General features: G+C 38.2%; 1 protein-coding gene across 10 annotated transcripts in view; it reads right to left on the bottom strand.

Annotated features, from left to right (window-relative positions):
* Positions 1–24,015, bottom strand: part of GRID1 (glutamate ionotropic receptor delta type subunit 1) — a 511,036-nt gene that overhangs the window by 37,299 nt on the left and 449,722 nt on the right. For all 10 annotated transcript variants that reach the window (XM_064716077.1, XM_064716079.1, XM_064716085.1 and 7 more), the window contains 4 exons: positions 12,783–12,884; positions 11,232–11,429; positions 8,985–9,309; positions 7,374–7,512 (listed from right to left, as the gene is read on the bottom strand). In XM_064716077.1, coding sequence (XP_064572147.1) covers positions 7,374–7,512; positions 8,985–9,309; positions 11,232–11,429; positions 12,783–12,884 — 764 coding nt within the window. The remainder of the gene's footprint in view (positions 1–7,373; positions 7,513–8,984; positions 9,310–11,231; positions 11,430–12,782; positions 12,885–24,015) is intronic.

The raw sequence follows: 24,015 nt of genomic DNA, 5'->3' as shown, positions 1-24,015 counted from the left end.
ATACATCAGTGAAGGTGCTAAGAGTGTCTGGTGTGAGAATGAATGCTCTTCTATCATGGAGACATTTATGAGGGGAGTGGCTATTTTAAATCTGATAGATTTAAATGGAAAAGTCAAAGAGAAAAGCATCCAGATTAAAAGTGTTTGCAAGATGTTGGAGTTTAATATCCTGAGGCAGAAGAAAAACCCAAACAAGATTAACAATGTAAAAATTACTACATTTCAAAAGATCAGACTCAACAAACATCAAGAACTAGAGAAGAAAATCTCTTGGGGTGTTGCTTTAAAGGATAAAGGATACAGAAGGGCTGGCAATTCCTGAAAGATACCATATCAAAGACACAGATACAAACTATCATAACATGAGGAACTATTAAAGAAATTATAAGAAACTGCAAGAGCTTCTGCAAGAGCTCTTTCAGAACCTAGAAAAACAAAACCATTCTCTTTAAATTTTAAACAGTAGTGCAGCCATTGGACTAGCTGACCATACATACTATAAAGGTATGGAGATTGTGCAAATGCGTGAGATAAAAGGAACCAAGAAGCAAACATAAATCCTCCTCACAACACAAACAAATTCAGTTTGCATGATTTGTCACTGCAGAAAGCTATTTGCATCAGCCCTTGACTGAAGTTCCAGTCCAGAGCAGGAGATGGGAAAATTACCTTTGCTGTTAGGTGGGTGAGAAAATCTAATGCTGAACAATCATGGCACAAACATCACAGAACCTTTGATCATATGGGAATGCTGGTGAGGAATTGTGCAAGGTGAGAAGATGGGCTTTTCACATGAACAAATGAAGCAGTTCTCAAAATATTTCAAGAGATTAGCAGAGTTGGAAGCCTATGCCTGCCCTGTCTGGAGTGACAGTAATTAAGAAACAGGTACAACTTCTCCTTCTTATAAGTGAGAACAGTGACCTTCAATTTAATCTCATGGTTCTGCAGGAATGAATTTACTGAGATTAAGTGTTTACTAACTATTGGTAGTTTTGTGAATACAATTTATTTGCTCTGGCTTCAGCAATGCTCTCAGAGACACCTTCTGGCAATTTGGAAACCTATGCAGTAATATTCACTATGTTACCCTCTAACAGAACCTGCATAGCTTTTATAACAGGGCCCACTGTTACACTAATGGTTCTGACCAGTACAGACAAATGATATAAAATACACATTATTTTACAGGGGTTTTGGTTTGGTTTGGTTTGCAGGTAGCTGCTTCACTTCACAATGTCATTAAGATATCTGCCTGAAAATGTGGACCCCCCCCCACTGACCAACCTCTTTAATGGTTGAGACACAGAATTATTTCCAAAAGAGAATTCTCTATGGAGTTTTTCTTCTTCTTCTGTTTTTGTCTTTAGAGATGATGGATTGAGCTGTTAGGAGCTGTCTGAAGCTTTAAGGCCCTTTCTGTTTGATTTGCTATAGTAATAATTATTTTGCTTTTTTAATATCCTGCTATATTAGATGCTATTATCAGTTCATATAAGACATTAAATCAGCTTCTTTAGAGAAAAAATAATAGAAATCTAAGTATCCTATTGAGCAAAATCTTCTATTACTGTGTTACGTATTGTTTATCCCTTAGGAGTAACACAGAAAATACAACCTGACAAAAGAAGTCATAGGTGCTATCCATGTAATAAAAAGAAACCCCATCCTACAACAAGGAAGGTGAAGTTAGGGGCCAGAGGGATTGAATGCATGCAGAAAGCAAACAGCTCCTCTGTGGACAGCAGGGGAATAACCTATATAAATGCGAGACAATCTGACCCAAAAGGTGACTCTGTCTGAGCCAAGGAGTACCAAATATCAAATTAAACCAATCCTTGTACATTTTGATGGGCTGTCCTGAGAGCTGCTACTCTTGCTAGATTTTTCTCCTTTAAAAGCAAAAGAAAAAATAATAAAGATTTTATTACCTGCACAGATGGTAGATTTTGCTAATGTTATATCCAAACCATTTTCTTCTCTAAACTGTGCATGCATCTGAATTTTAATGCTTCAACCCACCTCAGCCACAGAACTTCTCAGTAACCAGAACAAATGAAGAGATGCTATGATATAGGATTCTCAAAAGTCAAGTTGGAGAGGTGTGGAATCACAAATCTCTTGGTTTGCCATTGATCTCCAATCTAAACCACATTTTTTAATGGCAACTGGAAAGATGGAATGCAAGCTTGATTTTCAGCTGTGCATTCTCATTTTTCTCAGAAAAATGTCCCTGGGAAATATTTGCACTTAGATGCTTGCCTGCTTGTTCAATTAGAGGAGTAATTAGGATCCATTTTAAACCATGTTTGAGTGGCATATGCCAACATTCAGAAAGCTTTTCAAAAGGCTCCAGACTCTGTGGCTTTCCAGGCAGCACCCACTGGGCAGCAGCATCAATAGGAGTGAAATGAAAAGACAAACAATGGGAGCTGGAGCACTGGCAGCAGCCCAGGGCCTTGTCCTAAACAGAGCCTGAAGGCAAATGCTGGCACGCTCTGCCCCTGAGCACTGCAGCCCTGCTGCTCAGAGCTTTTCCCAGGAAATTTCACCCCTGTGCTCCAGAGAGGGAATGTTCTGGAAAGGAAAAAAAGTTTTCAGTTCTTGCATCTTTCTTATATTCTTTCTTAGCCTTTATTTTTATGGAAGGACTTAATCTAGTTATTTAATGATTGAAGCTTTTCCTCACAGGCCTTTAATGATAATCACAATAATTATTTTTTATCATGCTTATTCCTACATGCCTCCTGCCAACATGCCTGAGGTGCTGCATAGACATTGCAACACACAGTACAAATTAAACATAACAAAAGAAAATCCAATGAAATATTTAAAAAGACACATCTGATATTAACAAGAGAAGGGCTGTTTTCAAACATGAGGAATTTCAAGACAAAATTGCTGTGAATGCTGAGGGATTCTGGTAAGGTTCTTGCCACCAACCCTATCAAATCCACTTAACTACAGTGGATGAAATGTTTGTTCATTTCCCTCTGGCTGGCATATTCCAAGTATTTTTCTCATTTTATTATAAAATATTTTGAGATTGTTTCTGCTTTGTATGCAACCCAGAAAATATATCTTTTTTTGATACCTGCAGTGCTACTATAATATGGCCATCATCTTTAAAACAGCTAAACTGACAATATGCCATTTAAGAAAATATTACTACTGTGTTATACAGAAAGAGAAACAAGACAGAGAGGAAGCTAAGCTTGCCAAGATTAAACAGAGCTTGTGGTAGAAAAAGAATTTGCACCCAACTCTTCCAAGTGCTGGCCTATCACCCCAAATAAGCTGCTTTAAATCTTCAGCTGTCATCAAAACACAAGATATAGGGGAATTAAAATACAAAAAAGTAAATCTGAAATCATGAAACAACAGCTGAGATCTTAAAGCAGAAAAATTATGCATTTGTATGCAGTTGATGAATGCATAGAGTACGGATGCCTCTCAAGGCATCCATAGCATGTACAAATTTAAAGATCAATTTGATAAAAAATTTAAACTCTTTTGCATTTGAAAATAGAGTACCTTTTTCATGTCCTATTTTTTTTGCATGATTCTTAGCCTCTTGTCAGACAAGCTTTCCTAAACCTGAGTTTCAGAATATCTGTGCAGCTATTGAACTGCATGTAGTCTGCTTGTTAACAAGAAATGAAGCTGGAATGTAAGTCACTGCTAATTAAACTCATAATTACAAATGGAAGGTCAGACAGCAGATCCAAGAGCTGTTTGAAAATGTAATAAGACAAAAGAAAGAACAAACTCGCCTGTAATAATTCTGCCTTACTTGGTAGACTGACCCATTAGAAGACTCCTCAGCTGCACACAGTATTGCAGGCAAATATTAGAAGAGTAAATGCAAATCATTTGGGTTTAAACTTAAGTTTGTCAAGGATTATCACAGGTTCTAAACATTGCCTAGATTTCTTATTAAAAACAAAAACTGAGAATTGATTATTTACAAAGTTAGAACATGGATCATATTTTCCTAACCTGAGCTCCAAAATAGTTGTCACCAGTAGCTGCCTTCCCTTTTCCATACTGAACCAGGTAACATGTCTCTCCTCTGCCCCTAAGGGGTCAGGAAATCTGCTTGATGTGTCCTGCTTGTGGATGTCCATACACACAGAAATCCTGAGATAACCATGACATTGCCTTTGTTCCCTGGCTGGGAGGTGGGGCACAGAGAAGATGAGAAGTGCAGGAGGCAATTTAGACAAAGGGATTGAGAAGCAGCTTTAAAAGATCAATGGGATGCAGAAGCACCAACCACTAGCAACTGAAAAATTGAGAGCAGCCAAGGAAGGTACACCAAATTTCCTGTCAACTTTGAGCGCCTGAGGGGATAGAGGTTGTCATGTGGGTCTCAAACTCCGCATTTGGACCCACCCCACCAGCACGTGACACCAGGATGAATGATGGGCACACAGGACACATGAGGAGCAAGGAAGCACGTGCTGTCACGCCAGACCAGAAAGGCAGTGCTTCTTCTTGTTAGCACACTTGAGATGAAGCCCTTGAAATTCTGAGAAAACCCAAGGAGAAGAATAGCTTTTCTTTCCAAGTTAAGCACGTCTCTTACTTGGGATCTAGACACCTCGAAAAAAAATCCTGTTTGGGATTTACAAAGTAACTGTCAGGAAACAAATACAGGTGGCAGATCAAAGCTGCTTTCTGCCATATCCATATACACTGGGTATTTCACCTTTCTGTGAGCCACAGGAAGCCTCTGAAACTCACAGCAGGGTGGAATAGCCTTGTGAGACTTGACGATGCCAGATATAAAAACTAAAAAAACAGTATTCCCTTATCAGCAGGCTTTCATCTGACACGATAATTTTAAAAGTCTGCCTTCCAACAGTTCAACTTCGCTTCAGTGAACGTCTCACCAAGCCCCTTCTAATAAATATTGTTTATGATTTCTATGACACACTTGTTTTGCAGTGAAATTGTGGAGGCAGTGATCACTGGGTTGATTGACACCTAGTTATTCAATCAAACATACTTCTATTTCACTAGTCACAGACCACACATGCCAAATTTGATACTGAAACAATTTCCATTAGGCATTTTAGAGAGGGCTTGGGAAGAAAATCAGTCTTGTAATGAAAATCTTAACTATGCTGCAGCTACTGCAGCATCATAATACTTATTTCTCTCCTGCTGACAATTTGGAGGCAGCAGCACTGAACACCAGAGGACTTCTCTATGGAGGGAGAGATAACAGCAGACATTTACTGAAAGAATGGGGGCTGTTTTCTCTTAACAATGGAAGTGTACACAGATAGATTTGGTAGTTCTCAGCTGGTGAGCAAATATTCAGCTCTAGCTCATTGTGGCTCTTTGGGTGGGAAAAATTGATTTCACATAAGTATTCCTTTCTGGGTTCATGAAAGACAGAATGCAGGCAAGCTGAGTGGCAGAGTTAGGCAAAAACATTCACTGCACATCATATGATGTGAAGCCAGCTAGAATGGGGAGCTGAGGCCCAAGGCCACGATTAATTCATGAAAGGCAGTAATTTACTTTCTCAGGAAAAAAAAAAACTGTTCTAAATCTGACAAATTATTTTATAAGCTGTTTTGCCTGAAGAGTGAGGACATGAAAATCATAGCTCAGAGATGGATGAAGGCTCAACAGAAGTTTCCAGAAAAACTATTTCTTTACCCCACCTTCTCTGGCCAAGGCACTTCAGGAATGATTTGGGAAACTAAACCACAGCATCCAGGACCACTTTTAACATCAGGCAATATGAAGTATCCACATGGAAGCTGACAACACCCACTAGAGATCCCTGCCCCTACAGCCAAGTAGGTGGAACACCGGCAGTGAAGCTTCTGGCAACTTAAATTTCTTTTGACATTTACATTCTGGCACCTGAAATACACTGCTGATGTTTTCTTACTTCTACATCCTCAACTTGTATTAAGGGATGTGGTAAAGGGACCTGGCAGCTACCATTAGGCATAGAAAGGCATTTAATTACTATTCTCCAGCTTCTATCTCTAGCAGTACAAGGGTGCCTGAGTTCAATACTTGTGAAACAATTCTGAGCAGGTCCTTTACCCAAAAAACTTATCTCCTCAAGGTTCTTAGCAATGTCCTTTCATTTTAATAAGAAGGGGATTTAAAATCCCTTGTAAATGTTGTAACAGCTCATACTCAAAGGCCTCCTCTAAAAATCCATAGTTCTGCTCTTAAACCTCTTTTTTTGCAGAGATTCCTCATGTAATTACACTGCAACTTTTGTCCTCCTCTGAACTTTGCTGAGTTTTGGAAAGTACTGATTAGACCAAACAGAAAATTTCTTCTGCAGCGAAAGAAATAGAACCTTCAGACATTTTTAAGAGTATCATTAGTCAAGCTTTCTGGATAGCTATTTGTGTCTTGCTTTTCAAGAGCAATTTATTCACTGAGCTTAACCTTCTTTCCAGTACATCCAGTCATCATACATGGATAGTTTTATTCGACATAGTTTCTCACGGTATTTCCAGAAATTACTTGGAGTACTTATTTGTGTTACTGTTAAGATGCATTTATTATGGCCAAACTAACAGAAAGTGAATCTAAAACCAAAGCCTGTTAAGGTGATGATGATGTTGATGATATATCCACACAAAGCATTACATTATCTGCAAATGAACATTGGCAAGCTAAAAATTGGAAATTCTATTGAACTCATGTTTAGAAGAAATGGACTTAGTTTCTTCTGTGCAGAAATCACAAGTGCCAGCCTCACCTCAGTGACAATTCTTCTGTTTCAGGAAGAGAACACAAACATTCAGTGTCTGTCTTCCCAATGCAATCCCAAATAAGAGTAGCAGCTTAACTGTGTCACCCTCTAACACCTGAAAACCTTGGCTCAGCACTTTTTAGAAGAGCCTGTGCTGCACTGCTACTGCTCCACTCCATCACTACCGCATCAAACATGAGATATCAGGCTCTAACCTTGTCAGCACTGAGTGTGAAATTTTAATGGCCCTTCCAGTACTTCACACCAGCATGAGGGTGGAAATTCTGTCCACATTTTGTGAGAAAAAAATTGAAAAGCTTTGACCTTTAAATTTGCAGAAAAAACCCCAAGTTACACACACACACACATACACAAATTGCAACCGAACAACCAGCAGGACATGAGAGACCTCTCTTCTGGAAAAATACAGAACTAAAGTGCCATTGTCCCCTCCCTGCTTGAGGGCTGTTGGAGTGAAGGTGAAGAGGGGGAGAGGAGAGAAAAACAGCCACTGCAAATAAGCAGAGTATTTTATTAGAGAGTTATCTCCTTCTTGCAAGAATGAACACTGAAATGGATAATACCTTCCTGTGAAATCCAGGTTTCCAGCTTCGTGTTAAGAAGAGGCTCTTACCTTATGGGATTATCCATCCTTGATACTGTGAGAAATGCTGCTAAATTTGCTGTGTAGGAAGAGCACACAATAAGGGTGAAGAGCCACCAGCTTCCCATGACAATGCGCATCGCCACAGAATTGACAGTGGATTCACCCCCTACAAATAAACAGAGAAATGAGGGTCTCTCAGCAGCCTCCATTTGCAATCACCCTCTGTGCGCCCACGTATGTTGAACTTTCTTGAGTTCCTCTCTGCTTCCCCTCCAGTCTGCCCTTTCACTGTGGGAAAAGCACTGCTTCTGTTAAGACTGATAATTCACAAGTATTTTTTCCAGTCTACCTCTTGCCCGAGACAGTCTTCTAGAAAATCATCTTTCAAAATATTTCCCTTGAGAATTATTGAGGATCAAATCTAAAGAACATGAAAAATGTTCTAAATAAAGTTGAATGGTGAAGCACAACTAATATGCAGGAATTAAATCATTACAGTGTTCAGATTACAGTAATATTCTGTTTTCAATTACCCTTTCAGAAATGGAACAAAAGCCCCACAGAACTTCCTAATGGTTTGTGTGCTATCTTTGCCTTATTTAAATCTGCAAAGACTGAAGCATTAGTGTCATTACTTGTTACCCTTTACAAGATTTCAAATCATAAGATTTCTTTCCAGCAGTCTTCAAGCACAGTTATGCTTGAGTATCATTGGAGACTAAACCTCACCATAGAGCTGGTTCTACTTACTTCAGCATATGTTTGTGCTGATTATATTTTACTGCACTTAAACCCATCAAGGCTGCCACCTTAATGAGATGAGGGACCAAGTTTCATAGCAATAGGATGGATTTTCCAGCTGAAGCTTTAGAAGCTTGCAATCACAATGAAAAAATATAGGAAAATAGTTAACTTTACCCATATTTCAGCATTCAATAACACCTGCCTTCCAAGAATACAACTAACATTCCAGATATGGCATAAAAACTGTGTGGGCAGATTTTGTAAACAATTAGTTACGAAATGACTTTTTTAATGGCAGCAGTCCTACTGAATTCAGTAGGATTTGTGCTATGCCTAGACATTCCTGAGTGTAAAGTTAGTTACACACTCAGTTCAATGAACCAAGAGACGAACTATCTCACGTGAGTTCAAAAACATATGTTTTTGAACAAAAATGTATTTCTAAGTCATACAAAATGTATTTCAAAGTCAAAATAAAATGTATTTTTAAGTCATACATTTTTTCATCAAAATGCCCTTTTTTCATCAAAATGCACTTCACTGCTCCAGTGGATACAGTAAGTTGCACAAGCTGACACATTTCTATTTCTATTTATACATTAAACAATTAAAAAGGTGCTAGTTTCAGGGCTGAAGAAGTGCTGCAATTCTGCACCGAGAAGCTCTGTAGTTTACTTCCAGTGTAACAATTTTCCCAAAAAGGAAAACCCTGTTAGTGGTTTTTCTGGACTTACTGAGAGACAGAAAAGGCACAAAAAAAGACATAAAGCCCCAAACTTGCCTACCTTTCCCTCTTTTGCTCATCCGGGCTAATAAAACACAATACCTGCCCATTCTGCTGCACCTTTAGCGCACTGTGGGCAGGGCTGAGCTGCCCGTGGCTGCTGTGAGTACCTTGCTGCACGAAGGCTCCGTACACGACCCAGATGGCGCTGTGCAGGGTGGAGGACACGGAGGGGCTGGGCTGCGCCGCGCCCTGCGCCCGCACCGCCTGGATGCGGTTCAGCACGAAGATCAGCACGCCCACGATGGGGATGGCCGCCGCAATGCAGGCCCACACCGCGAAGTCGAAAGGAGCGAAGAGGGAGAAGATGTTGATCTTCTCCTCGGGCTTCTTGATTAAGATGCCCACGGAATAGTCCATGTAGCGCTTGCTGAAGTCCACCACGCTCTCCCGCTCGGGCGTTATGGTGATGGCTGAGATGGCCAGGTCTGCTCTCTGCAAGACAAACGCAGCACGTCACATCGCTCCCTGCCACCTGGAGTTTGGTCAGCAGGAGCCTGAAGGAGAAACTTTCTAAGAGCCAAGTGACTCCATGCTCCTCCTTCTATAACTTAAAACATTTAGATGCACTCATATAAATTCTCTAAAAATAAAACCAGAATCACTTTCACCATTTAAACATTAGTTAATTGCACTGGCCCAAAGAAAAGTAATGAAACATAACCTGTCAAAGTTCTCTTGAATGAGAAGCATGATCCTGACTCCTCTCTGGAGGAAGGGTAGCTTATTTAACCTTTATCCCTCATTTGTTTCCCAAAGAAGGCCTAAAACTGCAAACCATACTAACCCAGAGCAATGTAAGCAATAAAGAAAGAAACGCCATTTATTTAGCTTGTGTATTTGTTAGCAGGGTAGGAAGAGCTAATGTTTGTTTTTCTCCCTGTAGAACTGCCAACTTTCCATATTCATGAAGAGATTTCATAGGACAACTGGGGAGAAGATTTTGTTTGTTTTTTAAAATGAATAAAGTGATGGAAAAAGCTCATAACAGGAAAAATGCACAAAGGCAACTTTGCTCCTGATACTGCTTTGGCTTCAATATTTAAAACAAGCTGGTTTTGCTTGCAGGTAATCCTTAAAGAGTATGCATGCTTGATGAAGGGTAAGATAGGAGTTAATAAATAAGACTCCCAAAGCTTCTGAAGAGCTTCAATTAGATTTTCAATATTTTCTGTCTTAATAAAAAGAGGCCTCTTCAAAAAAAAAACAAACAATATACATTCAGTTTTCTATCTCTAATTGTGTCGGGAATGTAAAGCAAATATTAGACGAGGGAGGTTTGCTTTGAAACCCTTTGGAGTCTGTGGAACAAATGGTAGCAGAAATACCATTTAAAAATAGCATAATAGATATTTTATTGCTTCAAAGAAAGCAATTTCCAAAGAAATTTAACAGGAGTTCTTACCTTATTTTTAAATCCATTAAATTCAAACAGTTTATGTCAATGCAAAATAAGTTGAAAATTCTTTATGCTCCCTAGCACCAACCAAGAACATCCCATTATCACACACATGTTTGCAATAGCTTTAATTGCTTCTATTTCTTCCTAAACATCTCCTTACAGATACTGAGCCACCTATTTACAAGATAATGAGAAAGCTTTCACTTTCAGTAATAACCTCCACTGAAGAAGAGTAACCTTTTCTACAAAAAGCAGCAACATGGAATATTAATTCCTTTAGTTCTTCTTCTTGATTAATGCTTGTCCCACACGAGATTGCAAGAACATGAACAAAATACACTCCTTTCATTCTCTAGGAGATTCCAACCTACAAACTCTACCCATTTACTTAAATAGATTTCAATTAACTTACTCCTAGATTTGCAATACTATAATTAAGAAATTTGGTCCTGTCAGTTTTAAATGACTGAATACTCTTGAGACCAGTTTAAATTCTGATCCCCTATACTGGGGCTACTTTTCCTGTTTGGGAGTCAAACTCACTGTCATTACTCATTGGTCTTCATTAAACATATCATCACAAAATGACAGAAAGTCTCATCTACAAACAACTTTCAAAGACAAAATGCCAAAAAATAAAACACTAGTTAATATTTTAATGAGAATACCTTACTTTTTCCTCTATTTTCTATAGTCATTCCCTCACACACACAAACATGACCTCTATTCTTATAGTAATGTAAACACACAGATTTACACCAATAGAATTTATGTTGAGAGCAGCTGGAAGCAAATAAAACTAGAGACTCTCTACTTCCTATCCTGCATACAGAGTCTTAAATTGTAGTTTATGTCACACTCAAACCATCCATAGCTCAGAAGCATTCTGCACTGCTGCCTTCATCCTAATTAATTCTCCTGTAATTTTTTTAAATGCAGCTTCTTCTCTGTGTACCTTGTTAATGAGTTCTCCAATCATGCCATTCCAGGAGCTGTTTTGGAGCTGGTGTCCATACTTGCCATCAGGAGCTTGATATATCTCATACTTGAAGCCCAGATTCTTGGCCAGGGCATCCAGGACATCGATGGAAAATCCTTTATATCGTTTTGGCTGCCCAAGGATGTTCTCTGCCACCATCACAAAAGGTTCTTCCTGAGAACAAAACAGCATCTTAACTGACACTTGAAACAAGATTTTTAGTTTACTTCTCTGAATGAAAGGGTGTTTTCTGAGTTAATTGTGGACAATTTGGCACAGATTTTGAGACACCCATAACTTTCTGAAGCAAAAATTGGGATACTGTGAAGCTTCCCAACCAGACACCACTGCCTCAGCACTTGAGTCCTATCCATAGCCTTGGTTTCTCCATAGTTCATGAGAAGAAGCAGAGACTCCAGAATAAATTCAACCCCAGATTCAGAAAGCCATCCTTAATATACAAGGCCTCATCTTTTATCCAGGACACAAAATAAAACACAAACTAAAACCACTGCAATTTTCTGAACGTTTAACATTTTGAGAACTCAAAGAATAACCTTCATGGGTACTGGTTTCTGGAGTATTTTAATTTAAGAAGTCTGTTTGGGGACCAAGGAAATGCAGCATTTTGTAGTACGGTTTCTGCTGGGGATGGGTGTCCTGCTCTCCTGCAGATCTCAGGGATTTTGTTGGCACAGCCACTGCAGTTGGCTGCCTTGGTAGCCTGGTACTGTCACAGAAGGGATCTGCTCACCTCTCACACCAACTACAGCACAAATTGAGGAAAACAAATTGGGGGCTGCAGGGAGTGCCTTCATGTACATATGTACTCTGAGGTACTGCCTATTTCTACCACATTTCAGAAAAAGCAAACTGAAAACAACAAAAAAAGTCATCATATTCTGCAATCTGTAGACTACAATATCTTAGCCAGGAATGCATTCAAGCCCTAATTTGCCCCTAGTGTAGCACTTGGCCGACAGGAGCTCTTTACCACTCCAGAGTTTAACAGACAGCAGTCCCAAAAGCATAATGATTTTTTTGGAAAGATGACACCTTTCTAAAAGATATAGTTTATCTCAATGGGAATTTATGAGCTTGATGCAGGAAACACTTGATTAAATTTTACAGCCTGCAGCATACAAGAGCCAAGATTAGATTATCATAATTGGCCCATCTGATCTAAAAATCCATGAAATGTTGAAAACTGCTTATCCAAGCTCAAGGATGGTATCTGGAATGTACCACTGTGCACTCAGGCCCTATGCTGGTTCCATGCCTGGCAGGAATTACAATGCAGAAAAACAGCATAAGAAAACAAACAAATGCTCTGTATCACTGACAGTGCACAGCTTCACATAAAATAATAAAGGACCATCATCTATCTTCCTTGTTATGTAACAGATCATCCAGAAATACAGAACTGAAAATGATAGGGGAAAACACACTGCGGGAAGTGCCCAAAATATTTAGTCAGATCCTTTTTATTTTAAGCATTTTGTTTGCTGAGCTCAGAAAGGATCATACCAAGACAGTCACCACTTTGAGTGTCACTCCCTGCAGGTCGTTGCCCAGACGCCGCTCTTGGAGGCTGCCGTTCAGGCCTTTCTCAGAGTCCCACGTCGCCAGCTGGAACAGAAAGCACCAAGAGTCTGATCCCTGCCAGGCAGGCATCCTTCAGCATTTACAAACTGTTCAACAGCAGCTTGACCAAATCCACAAATGATAGAGGGAGGCTGAGAGGTGTGTGCCTTTCTCAATCAGAATGACTGTGATTCAGAGGACAGACATCAACACGTATGTTCATTGATGGGTGCAATATAAATGCTCTATTATCTGCAGTATTTATCATATCATTTCATTTAGTTCACTCTGACATTACATTTCTCCTCAGTAAGTTTATATTGTCTGAGGATTCTCAGGATTACCTGTGGTTGCACAATCCCAGATTTCCCTCTCTGTTCAGATCCTTATTTTCAAATACCCTATGTTTATCAAAGACCAACCTTTTTTTCCACAGTGTTTTAGCTCACCTACAGTCATAAATTCTTGACACTGGTTCTATGGTGTCAAACTGTTTCAACTCACATTTTCTTCAGCTCCTGTCTCAAGTCCTGTTTTCTCTGTTCTGGTCCTACTTCTACCTGATCTCTAAAACCATTACAGCCTCTGGAGCTCCCAGGCTCCTGGTGAACAAGTATCTCATATCTACCAGATGAACCACATGCATGTTTTCAGGATATCTCCCTGAAACATTACATCTAAATATTTTATTTTTCAATTTAATGTATCATTTTAAAAATTAATTGTAATGCATTTTCTGAAGAGAAATACAGTCCAATTCAATAGAACAGATTCAATAGAAAAGTCAATTTTTAGTGACCTTTGGATTATTCAAACTAAATATGCTCCTGAGCAGCAGCAGCAGTCAGACTCCTTTTGCCTTCAAACAGAATCCACAGTGTCATTTTGTTCAAAAGAGACATAAATAGTATCAAGTAGAAACTGTTTTCTTTTTTTTTTCTAGCTGTAGTCTTAAACACCAATACTATGCTCACATATTTGGAAGCAGTGTTGTTAGCTGAAGGCATGCCCTGTAGAAATTAAACACAGTCCAAGATCTGTGAAATATGGATTCCTCCTGCCAGAAGCTAATTTTCATGTAACAAGTCAAAATCTTCTTGGAAAGAACTTATTTCACTGAAAATGCCTATGGCTAGATGTCTTACATGATTTATTTCTATGACTTCAGTTTTATCCTAAAGCCTCACAAATCAAATCAACAAATAAAATGTGATGGAAGAGATCTGTATAGTTTTATTTCTGGTTTGTTGCATTAAACTGATAAACAGGGAACTAGAAAAGAACAAGACATTCAGTGAATATTCAGCAGCTATCACAACTGATGAAAATTATTCCAGTCACTATATCAGGAAAGCTGAGATGCAGGAGAGGAAAGACTTAAGGTAAACCTCCTTTTATCCAGATGACCTGGACGATGGAGCAGGAGAATGTATGAATAATTTTCAGCTTTCTAATGACACTCCTGGAAGCTAAAGCATCTCAGATTGAACACCCTCCTCCTGTGATGGCAGTTTGGAGTGACAGAGGAGTGTCCGCACATCAAGTGTCTACAGTAACACAGGCAGATGAATAACTGTAGCCATGGTATCTTTTGAATTTGAATTTAGATGCTTGCTCTGAAATATTTCCAGATGTTCCTCAGCCCTTGCTACTGCCAAACCAAATGGACATATCTTTCCTTTGACATAAATCAACATGGTTCAACAGACTTCAAAGATGAGTGTAGGTGTGTATAGCATCTATTGTGTCTCAAATCTGTAAAGAAAGCTTACTGTTTAAATCTCCTTCGTTTGTCCTTGGCATATGATCAAGATTTTTGACAAAACGTCTTGAAAAATCTACAGGTGATGATTTAATATTCATTAAATATGGGAAATGTAACTCATTCAAGTTATAACTTCATCACTGGTGGACTGACGCATCAATTTTTTCTCCTACATATGCACCTTTCAAAATCTGATTTCATAAAAGGGCCCTAGACTTCTCAAATACTCTGTTTCATATTCTGCACTACCTCAAAGAGTTCCAAAGAATACTGGAGATAAGACAACGTAAACCCATGCTTTTTTTTTTTTTTTTTTTTCCCCCAAAGAAGAAGACAAAGATCCTTATCCTATGCAGCAGGGGTAAGTGCAAGGAGAAAGAGCATATTTTGTTTCAGAACAGTACTCCAGAGTACAAACTTTTCAGCCTCTTAAAAGCAAACTGTAGAGATAAAAATCATAAATGGAACATATGGAAAATCATTTCCAGAAGGGATTTTCCCTGTGTTTCCTTGTGCTTTGGAACACTTCATTTGTTAAGAACTGTGCCAATTTTATCTTCCACTTCTTGCAGACAGAATGTTGTTTATAGGAGTGATGTATTTACAGATATGTATATCAATTTGTGACAGCTGACCTGTCAAGATCAGTGCCTGAAAAGCTAATTTCCAGCACGGTTACAAACCATGAGTACTCCTGTTAAGGCCATTAGAGTTTCATTCTTTGTAGAAATATGTACAAATTTCCTACCAGAAGTCTGGAGCCAAAGGTTATAGCAGAGCCATCAGCTGATAGGAGATAAAGAGCTTTTATATCTGATTACGAGAAACAACTGCTTGCAGAATCAGCACTTGCAAGATGTGCTTAAAAAAAATCAATGGTCTCTGAAACATGTATTTAATGGCAGTCTGGGTGAGATTTTTTGATTCTCAAGTTACCTGGTTATGTGAGTTCAAGCTTTGAAATCAGCTACTTTATGAAAGATTTTCAATTTAAAGCTTCCTAGCTTTTCCTTCTGAAACAGCCCTGTTGCTGGAATCCTCTAGTTCTAGCCATACAGCAGAAGCTAAAAGCTATCCAGAGGAAACAAATGTAGAATTCAGACAAAAAGGTAATTTGTTGGAAAATTCTGACTCAAAACATGCCTCCAATTTTAGTCAATATTTACTGCATTTTCAACTAGAACTGTGAGGAAGGGTTTGGAGAGAGAAAAGAACAATTTTTACATTGTTTTCACCCTCCACAAGAAACGCAGGATGAAACAAAGACACTTACTCAAAACACAAGCAAAACAAATGTCTGTCACAGGCCCAACCAAATGGAGATGCAAATTAACCCAAACTCCTAGTACAGTTGAAAACAGACATTAGCAAATAAAGTGCTCAGTGTGCCTATCACAGTATTGAACGTGATTATCTACACTATTTTAGTTTACAATGCAGTAGTTACTGTCCAAATAATGCATGTCACTGCTATCTAACACAATTTTAAGTATGACACCATCCTAAACATGGTCTACTTTTCAGGAAAAATATTATTCACATAAGAAATAAAAAAGATAATTCTCAGCAGATGCATATTAATGTTTGAAATGGTTACAGTTTATCCAGAGCATACATCTTCTATTTTACCAAAACCCAAAAACTTTGGGTGACTTTGTTGGAGCTAAGGTTACACAATTCAAAGAAAGTAAATTTGGGAACCCCTTACTTGAAATCCAAAAAACTTCTAAGAAACAGGAAAGTGAAAAGAGTGCAAGGCAGGCAGTTCTCACACCACAAGACAGACACCTCCATATCAACCAGAGCACATTTTCTGTGAACACAAAAGCTGTTCTATCCATGGAGTTAAATAAATTAATCTATGGCACTCACAATCTAAAAATGCTTTTAGATTAAAGTTAGATTTCACTTCAATGACAACTTGTTTCTTAACCTTGAAGTCAACAGTTTATGTCAAGTATGATGTCCTTCTACCATGTATGTGTATTTTACACATTGGTGCCTCATTCCTGTTGCGAGCCTAGCAATACAGCTAAAAGCAAATTTTAAGTGAATCTGATAATAAAACAACATAAACAAGAAAACGAATGTTTACAGGAGACAAATATGAAATAAGGGAGTGGGCCATGAAATAAATGGAGTAAATTGGACACTTCTCTGTTACAGTTCTAAGGAGTAAAAGTTGTTTCACTTAAATTCTAAAACAAATTTAAATCTACTTAAAACATTTAAGTCCACAATTCCTTTTCAAATTAAGCATAGCAGTAATCTACAGAATTTTCTGCCATTCACAACAAGGTAGTAGTAGGACTCACAGCTTGAATTAGTAGTAGTAGTAGTTAGAAACTCTTTCATATTTGTGTAATCCATAATAAAAGAGGATTCAGAAAAAGAAAAGGTATCAAATCCTTTACTTGCAAGCAAATCCAAATACTGAACTACATATCAGGAATATTCTAACATTTCTACTCTAAAACATAAGCTTATCATCAATATAGGGATAAGATACTGGGTAAGATCACCATATGAACTGATTTAAGATCATTCTGTGATCCAGCACAACTCATCCCTGTTTGCAGTGAAATATCAGTGAAATACCACCTACATCCAGACATTCTAGCTGATATTTTGCATTTTTTTCTATTAAAAACATATCTTACTTCTAAACAGTTGCAGAGTGACTGGAATACCTGTGCACCCACAGCCACAGAGAACTCCAAAACATGTTAACATTACAAAGCAGAGGATTGAGAAGCCTGTCTCAAACAGTATATAAATTCCCAGTCTTTGGGTGAAAATTTTATGTCATCCTGCTCAATGCTCAAGAGGCTCAGTTTGACATTAAGGGGCACCATAAAGACTGCATCTACTTGATATAAGGTCAGAGAGGGGCAGGGAGACCATGGAAAGCTGCATAAAGTTAGAAAAAGGGCAGAGGGAAAGGCTGCCTCCCCTGGGGCTGCTTTGCCACTGCTGCTTCTACAAGGGGTACCTGGTCTTGTGTCCAGGACAGCAAAGGACACAGATGTTTCTGTGGATGCTTTAATGAGTCTTTAAGAATGCAACACCTTCAGGGAGAAGAATTCAATGTATTCCAATTTTTGTGCAATTTTTTTGCAAATTTATGGTGCTATATGGATGATAATAAAATTTCTCCAGAGAATCACAGGAAGATGAGCATGAGTCAGCAAGACCTAAAAATTACCAAGTCATTATGGAGAAACTTGACTGCTTTTTCAATAGTACTGCAGAATTAATAGGTAGCTGAAATGAAGAGGGCAGTATGCTTGCATCTGAATTTTAGGTTTATTTCATACAAGGTCTCATGAACCCTCACCTAGGGATATTTGTCCCCTGAAAAATTATAATACCAAATGATTTACAGATTAGCTTCTATGGAACAATGGAGAATTATGTATTAAGATGAGAAGAAAAGTTCTGAATAGCTCACAGCAAGTCAATATTAAGATCTTCTTGACTAATAGCTTTTTTTACTGTTTTGGAACAGGAAATACGAAATTACTAATTTTACAATGTCTAAGATGCAAAGATATTTCAAAACTGGGGAGTGCTGAAAATATATCAAACTATATCAAACAGTGAGAAAAACAAATAGGAGTGGTAAGAACTCCAACATGAAACAATAATGCACACCTTGCATAAGTAGAAGTGAACACTTATGGAACAGAAAAGTGGGAAATAGTCATATTTCAACTGAAGAAACAAAGACAGAAATCAATGAACAAGTTGTGCAGGTGACAATGAGATGTAAATGATGATGAGCTTGTAAAACAGTACTGCTGCACAAGAGCCAGTGTGGTCCTGGACCCCACATCTCATGGCACGGGCTGGACAGAGCAGCCCCAACACAGCTGAGAAGAATGTATGGTCTTAACACTGTGGGTAGCATCTGTCTGAACAAGAGCTAGGCATGCTGGAAGAATATCAAGGGAAAACAAGACAACTGCTACTGTGATGGAGGATTCAGTTCATAAAAAAGGATGAAAGATGCAACTGTGAATATTGAAGATAATGATAACCATGAAAAGGGAAAATTAGAAACAAAACTAGATGTAAGGCAACAGAACGACTGCTGCAAACATATTGTAATCTACAGAGACCCTTTCACATGAAATACAAATTGTTTCCTAGAAACATTTATTCATTCTCAGTGAAGACTGTTAAATGAGAAATAGATAAAAGGGCAGGGATTTTTTTAGTATTTCTAAGCAAAACAATTTTTCATGGGAAGGGTTTGGCACATCCAGGATATGAGGCACATAGATAAAGGAAATCAAAGAACCCTTGGGTGGTTCTTGAATTCACCAGAGATACCAAATCCAAACAATTGTTTCACATAATTCTGGACCTCAGCCAAAGGTGATTAAGATGTTTTTTTCCCACATGGAACAATTTCCTTAAAGTCCCAAAGTGCAAGGTTTAACCTGTGATCCCCTCAGTTTGCCATTTCCCAGGTGAGTGGATTGATTGCTGTCTTTAAGGCTGGTATAGGAACATACTATCCATGAAGTTAAAATATACTGGTGTAGTTTTTTCAAAGAATGTCATCATTCAGAATACTTGAAAACCTCAGCTACTTTCATCTCCAAAAGAAAAAACCATACTCTACTGCTGAAACAAAGCCATTCCTAGAACTCAGCCAGGGAGAAATTCTGTCAGAAGTGCAGAGGAGCAATTTGAGGTTCCAGCCTACAACCGTTAACTCGGCAAGCCTACGTAACACCACCGAGTCCCGAGAGCCACACTTATATAAAGTTAATTGAGCATAGACCTAGAATAGAAAATAGAGAAGGTTCAAGAACGCTGAAGGAGGGATTTGAGTAGGAAAGAGCAATTGACCTGAACTGACATATCTAAGGAAACAGATATACACCACTGCTTGCCTGAGCAGCCAGCGAGACAAATGGCAAATGTCTAGGACTGAGATACCACATGAAGTCTGCCCTTGAAGCAGCACAATGCCCTTCAAATATGTGAGGGAATGGGGTCACAATTAACAGAGAAAAGCAGCATTAACAGAGTTACCACCATGTGGATAGTCCCACGAAACTCTGATTTAGAATTTAAGAAAACAAATCTCCAATTGTGCCAACAAAATGTACTTTGGCAAGAAGCTGCATAGTAACAAGCGGAGAATTTACACAAATAGGAATAAAAATTTCAAATTAATTCAAACAGCTCAAAACCAATGCAGAATGCTAAATATTACATTGCACTGAAACAAAGTGCAAATTAGTATCAGAAGTGTATTTTTGCCTTATAAGTTCAATGGCAGTACTTAACTGCTATTATCTAGAGAGTAACTAGATAGCATATGGATATGGAGTCTCTCTCTCCATGTCATTTACAATAATTCCTACCTAATAGGAATAGGTAGGAAAAACCTAGAGGGGGAAAAATGACATTAGTTAACCCAAAACTGTAAGGCTAGTTTAGGACAGAGGACTACCAGCAGAGCCTTTGGTAGAGGTATTTCAGCATTAATATTCTTACTCTCTAGAAGCCTGTGTATTTATTCAGGTCCTGCTCTTCAAATTCTGCCACTCACTGCAGCTAACAATTTCAACCCTACCTATCATAACTCAGCAGTATCTTGCTCCATTTTTTTTATGGTCCTTCATTGCAGAGAAGATCAAATATTTTGACATGAGATGAAATGTTTTCCCTTACATTTTTCATCAGCCAAAGCTCAATTCAATTAAATGTAACGACCATACTATTAAAAACCAACTACTTTACATATAATAGAGCTCTACAACATAAATGAAGATTAGACACATGATGCTTTATACTGCTACACTAAGGAAGACAAGGTATTCTACTACTTTCTACAGAACTGTGACTGAGGAGTTTCATGCAGAATTGAAGGAATGGGGTTTTTTAACCCTAAAGGTTTTATTAACACAGTGTCAGACTTCTTGGGAATAGATCAGCACCATATACTTTATAGTGCACATACATCACATTTAATATTGTGTTGAAGGGCACAAATTATGAGAATTATCTGAAATAAGATACTGCTCCATTATGTATCAGATTGAGATATTATTTTGCTAGCAGGTAATGAAGCAGCACTGATACCAAATCAGGGTTTCTCCTCTTTCCATATTGTGATAGCTGGTGAACATCTCTGACTTCCTACACAACACAGAAAAACACCTGTGTTCTACTGTGCTGAGCCTGGGCAATGCTTGTCTGGGGCAGCAAATCTATACTTGGCAGAAAAAGGAGCTGAAAGGACATAACAAGATAAATGTATTCTGTAATTCATTATATAAAAGTATAAATAGGCCATCTTCAGCTCTGCTAGAATAAATTGCTTCAATTAATACTAGTCTTTGAAGGAGCAGTGACTGCAACATGCTGATGTTATTAGTGCAGCAACACAGGCACTGAGAAAGATGTAGTACTAAATGAAGCAATCATGAGAGTGATGAAAACAATATGGACAAGAATCTTATCCTCTGATGGCTTCTTTATGAAGTGCAGGGAAGTATTACTCCATCCCAAAATTTCTGTATTTAATTTCCCTGACATAAAATCAACATGTAGCAAAGAAAGTGTTGAAAATAAATTGGAGGTATTTTCTATGAGACTCTCACAGGCTTCTCTCTTGAAAAGCAGGCAAGAATCTTCCACCTCTGTCCTCCTGCAGTTTTACCACTTTTCAAGGTTTTAAGATACAAACAGTGTGCCATAGTGTAGAAACACTGTTTTTTCACTGTTTTTCACTGTTGTTGAATCAGATGGCAGCATTGCCATAGCAAAAGGTGTGTGTACAGCACCACAACTCTTTTAAAGGTCAAAGAAATTAACTGTGAGGACCCAAGATACTGCTGAATCAGGCACTCCCCAGGGGCACTGTAAATTATCCTTTGATATGAACAACCAGGTCTCTAAGCATAAAATTAAAACTGATAATCATAAAAGTGAGACCCATCCAGGTATAAAGTCCTCAACAGCTGTCACAAGTTACTGGCTGAAAACACATTGCCACCGTGTTACCTATTTGAAAGGCAAACAAGCCCCTCTTCCTTTTCCTGCAGTTTAAAAGACAAAGTCTTTGTCCAGTGAAATCCAACATGTCCTGGACTCCAAGGGTACTTTGAATGCTACAGCCAATTGCTGAACATCAGCTAGCTCAGCTGCTTGCGGACAAAACTGAACCAATTCCCTTTACCACTACTCATTATGTGGAGGTAAAGTGGAAACAAATCCATTTCACACAGAGAACAGATTGTTTTCAAAGCTCTGAAATGCTTTCTGGTAGCAAATTACTAGCTTTTGAGAGCAGAACTATCCTTGTTATTTATGCAATAGTGACCTCAGCAGACTGTTTGTAAACAAAAAACCCTCATCATGGAAAAGTTGGATCTAACAACAAATACAAACTCATGCTGATTTCCTATAGGTTCTTGTCCTGCTCTATGGAGTGTAGTAATGCCAAATAATGTCCTGTTGTGCTGTTCTAAGAATTTTACTGGGAAGGGAAAGCAAGGGAGGCTTGCACAGCTGGACAGTTGTCAGGACCTGTTTTTCAGTCCTTCTACACGAGAGCTCTGCATGTAGGAATTAACAAGCATGCTACAATGGGCTATATCAAACCTGCTCTTTTTTCCCCATTCTTTACTGTGTTTCTTGGCTACTATCTGAGCTGAATGCTTTTGATGTCTCACATTTAAGAAACCCACCCATATTTCTGCAGCTCTAACAACAGAACTTTTTATAGCCTGGTCCTTGAGGTACAGACCACTGTGTTATTTCACCAGCTGTGATTTTCACCTTCTGAAGCCTGGCCACCATGAATCACTTTCTGATTCTGGTTAAAGGCACTGAGTCATCTCAGAATGAAAGCAAAGTTCAGTTCACTCTCTGGTATCACCTATCAAGCCTGTTCTCTTCCTGTATGGAAAACTGCTCTTCTCTCAAACTCCAGACACTGATGAAAAGCTCCACAACATCAAGAGTAATTTTTTGTAGAAATTTATTTTAAAAATAAGTACTGGCATTATCTAATTACCACATGATATTTTGTTGGCCTTGATATAACAAGGACAATGTTCTAGAGAAAAAAGCCACTTTGCATTTTAGTTCAAAGGCTGTGGATTCATAAATGTAACTTATAAACCAAATGGAAAACTGAACTACAAAGAGGTCAAATTCTTAGATGAAATGTTGATACTTAAAAATGACAATTAAAACACTCCAATATTATTTTATCAGAACTGTTATTGAGACAAGTTAACACACTGTCTTGACATCAGTAAAAAACCTAAGTGCCAAAGCTTCTCTGCTCAAGATTTTAAGTGAATTTTGACCAGCTCTGGTTATCGGCACTGGAATCTACATCCACATCCATGGAACACTGAAAATTCTTGTAATAAATTTGAAAATTCCATTTTTACTGAACTCTCCTTTATTTTGATCTTTACAATATGATTTCATCTTTATCCTCAGTACTCACAGAAAGGGACACAAAATGGCTTAAATGTTTTGCAGGTATTTTTTTCCTCAACAACAAAAGCCACTGAGTAAAAAAATCATAACTTGGTGTTTGGTAATGGATAATTGCCTCTCCAAAAACAGAAGAACTGTAGATAGCATTAAGCAAAACATGAATTTTCTTCTCTGTAATGATAGGCATTTAATGGTTTTAATTAACAACAAGCTATATTGAGACAGCTTTTAAAAATATATTTATCCCTTGGGCTTTGTTACATACATAGAACAGGTTTTGTAAGGCAAATAAAATCAGCTTGCTCACAAAACCAATTAGCCAAGAATATACAAACACCAGATCCACAGATATTATAGTTTATATAAATGATGTACCAGTTGCTAACTATTCACAAGGAACATAACAATACACTTAGCTAATCTTTACAGTGTTCTTATAGAGAAAGTGGTGAGCATGAAAAATACTTTTCCATGTTACTGTTTACAAACCTCTGGTTTACAGCCTATTGCCCTGCTTCATTTTTTCCCTGCTTCAAATCAACATTCAGGAGAATTTTTAGCTTTTAAAAAAAATACTGGACAATGAGAACTTCTTAGCAATTTTGCACACTGACAGACAGCGCACACAAGGTATATAAGAAAGATTACAGTAATAAATACTTTCTCCCAGCTCCACAAACTGCCACATACCAGCAAAACTCCATCACTAGAAAGGATGTGGTAATTTCAGCAAAGTAGTCAAAGGTAAGAAATAAAAGCAGGTAAGAAATACAGCTTGTACTATGTGTAATGCTTAAAGGCTGCCCTTTCAGATTCCTTACCGCAGCTTTAAAAATAAACACTGATCTCCAGGAAGCTTTATTAGAGTTCCCTACATCATTTGTTTAGGAGGATTCAATAATTTAGTAGGTTTATGTAATTACTACAGAGCTT

The sequence above is a fragment of the Zonotrichia leucophrys genome, chromosome 6 (genome assembly GCF_028769735.1).
Source record: "Zonotrichia leucophrys gambelii isolate GWCS_2022_RI chromosome 6, RI_Zleu_2.0, whole genome shotgun sequence".
NCBI classification, from domain to species: domain Eukaryota; kingdom Metazoa; phylum Chordata; class Aves; order Passeriformes; family Passerellidae; genus Zonotrichia; species Zonotrichia leucophrys.
This window is presented reverse-complemented; position numbering and strand designations above follow the sequence as displayed.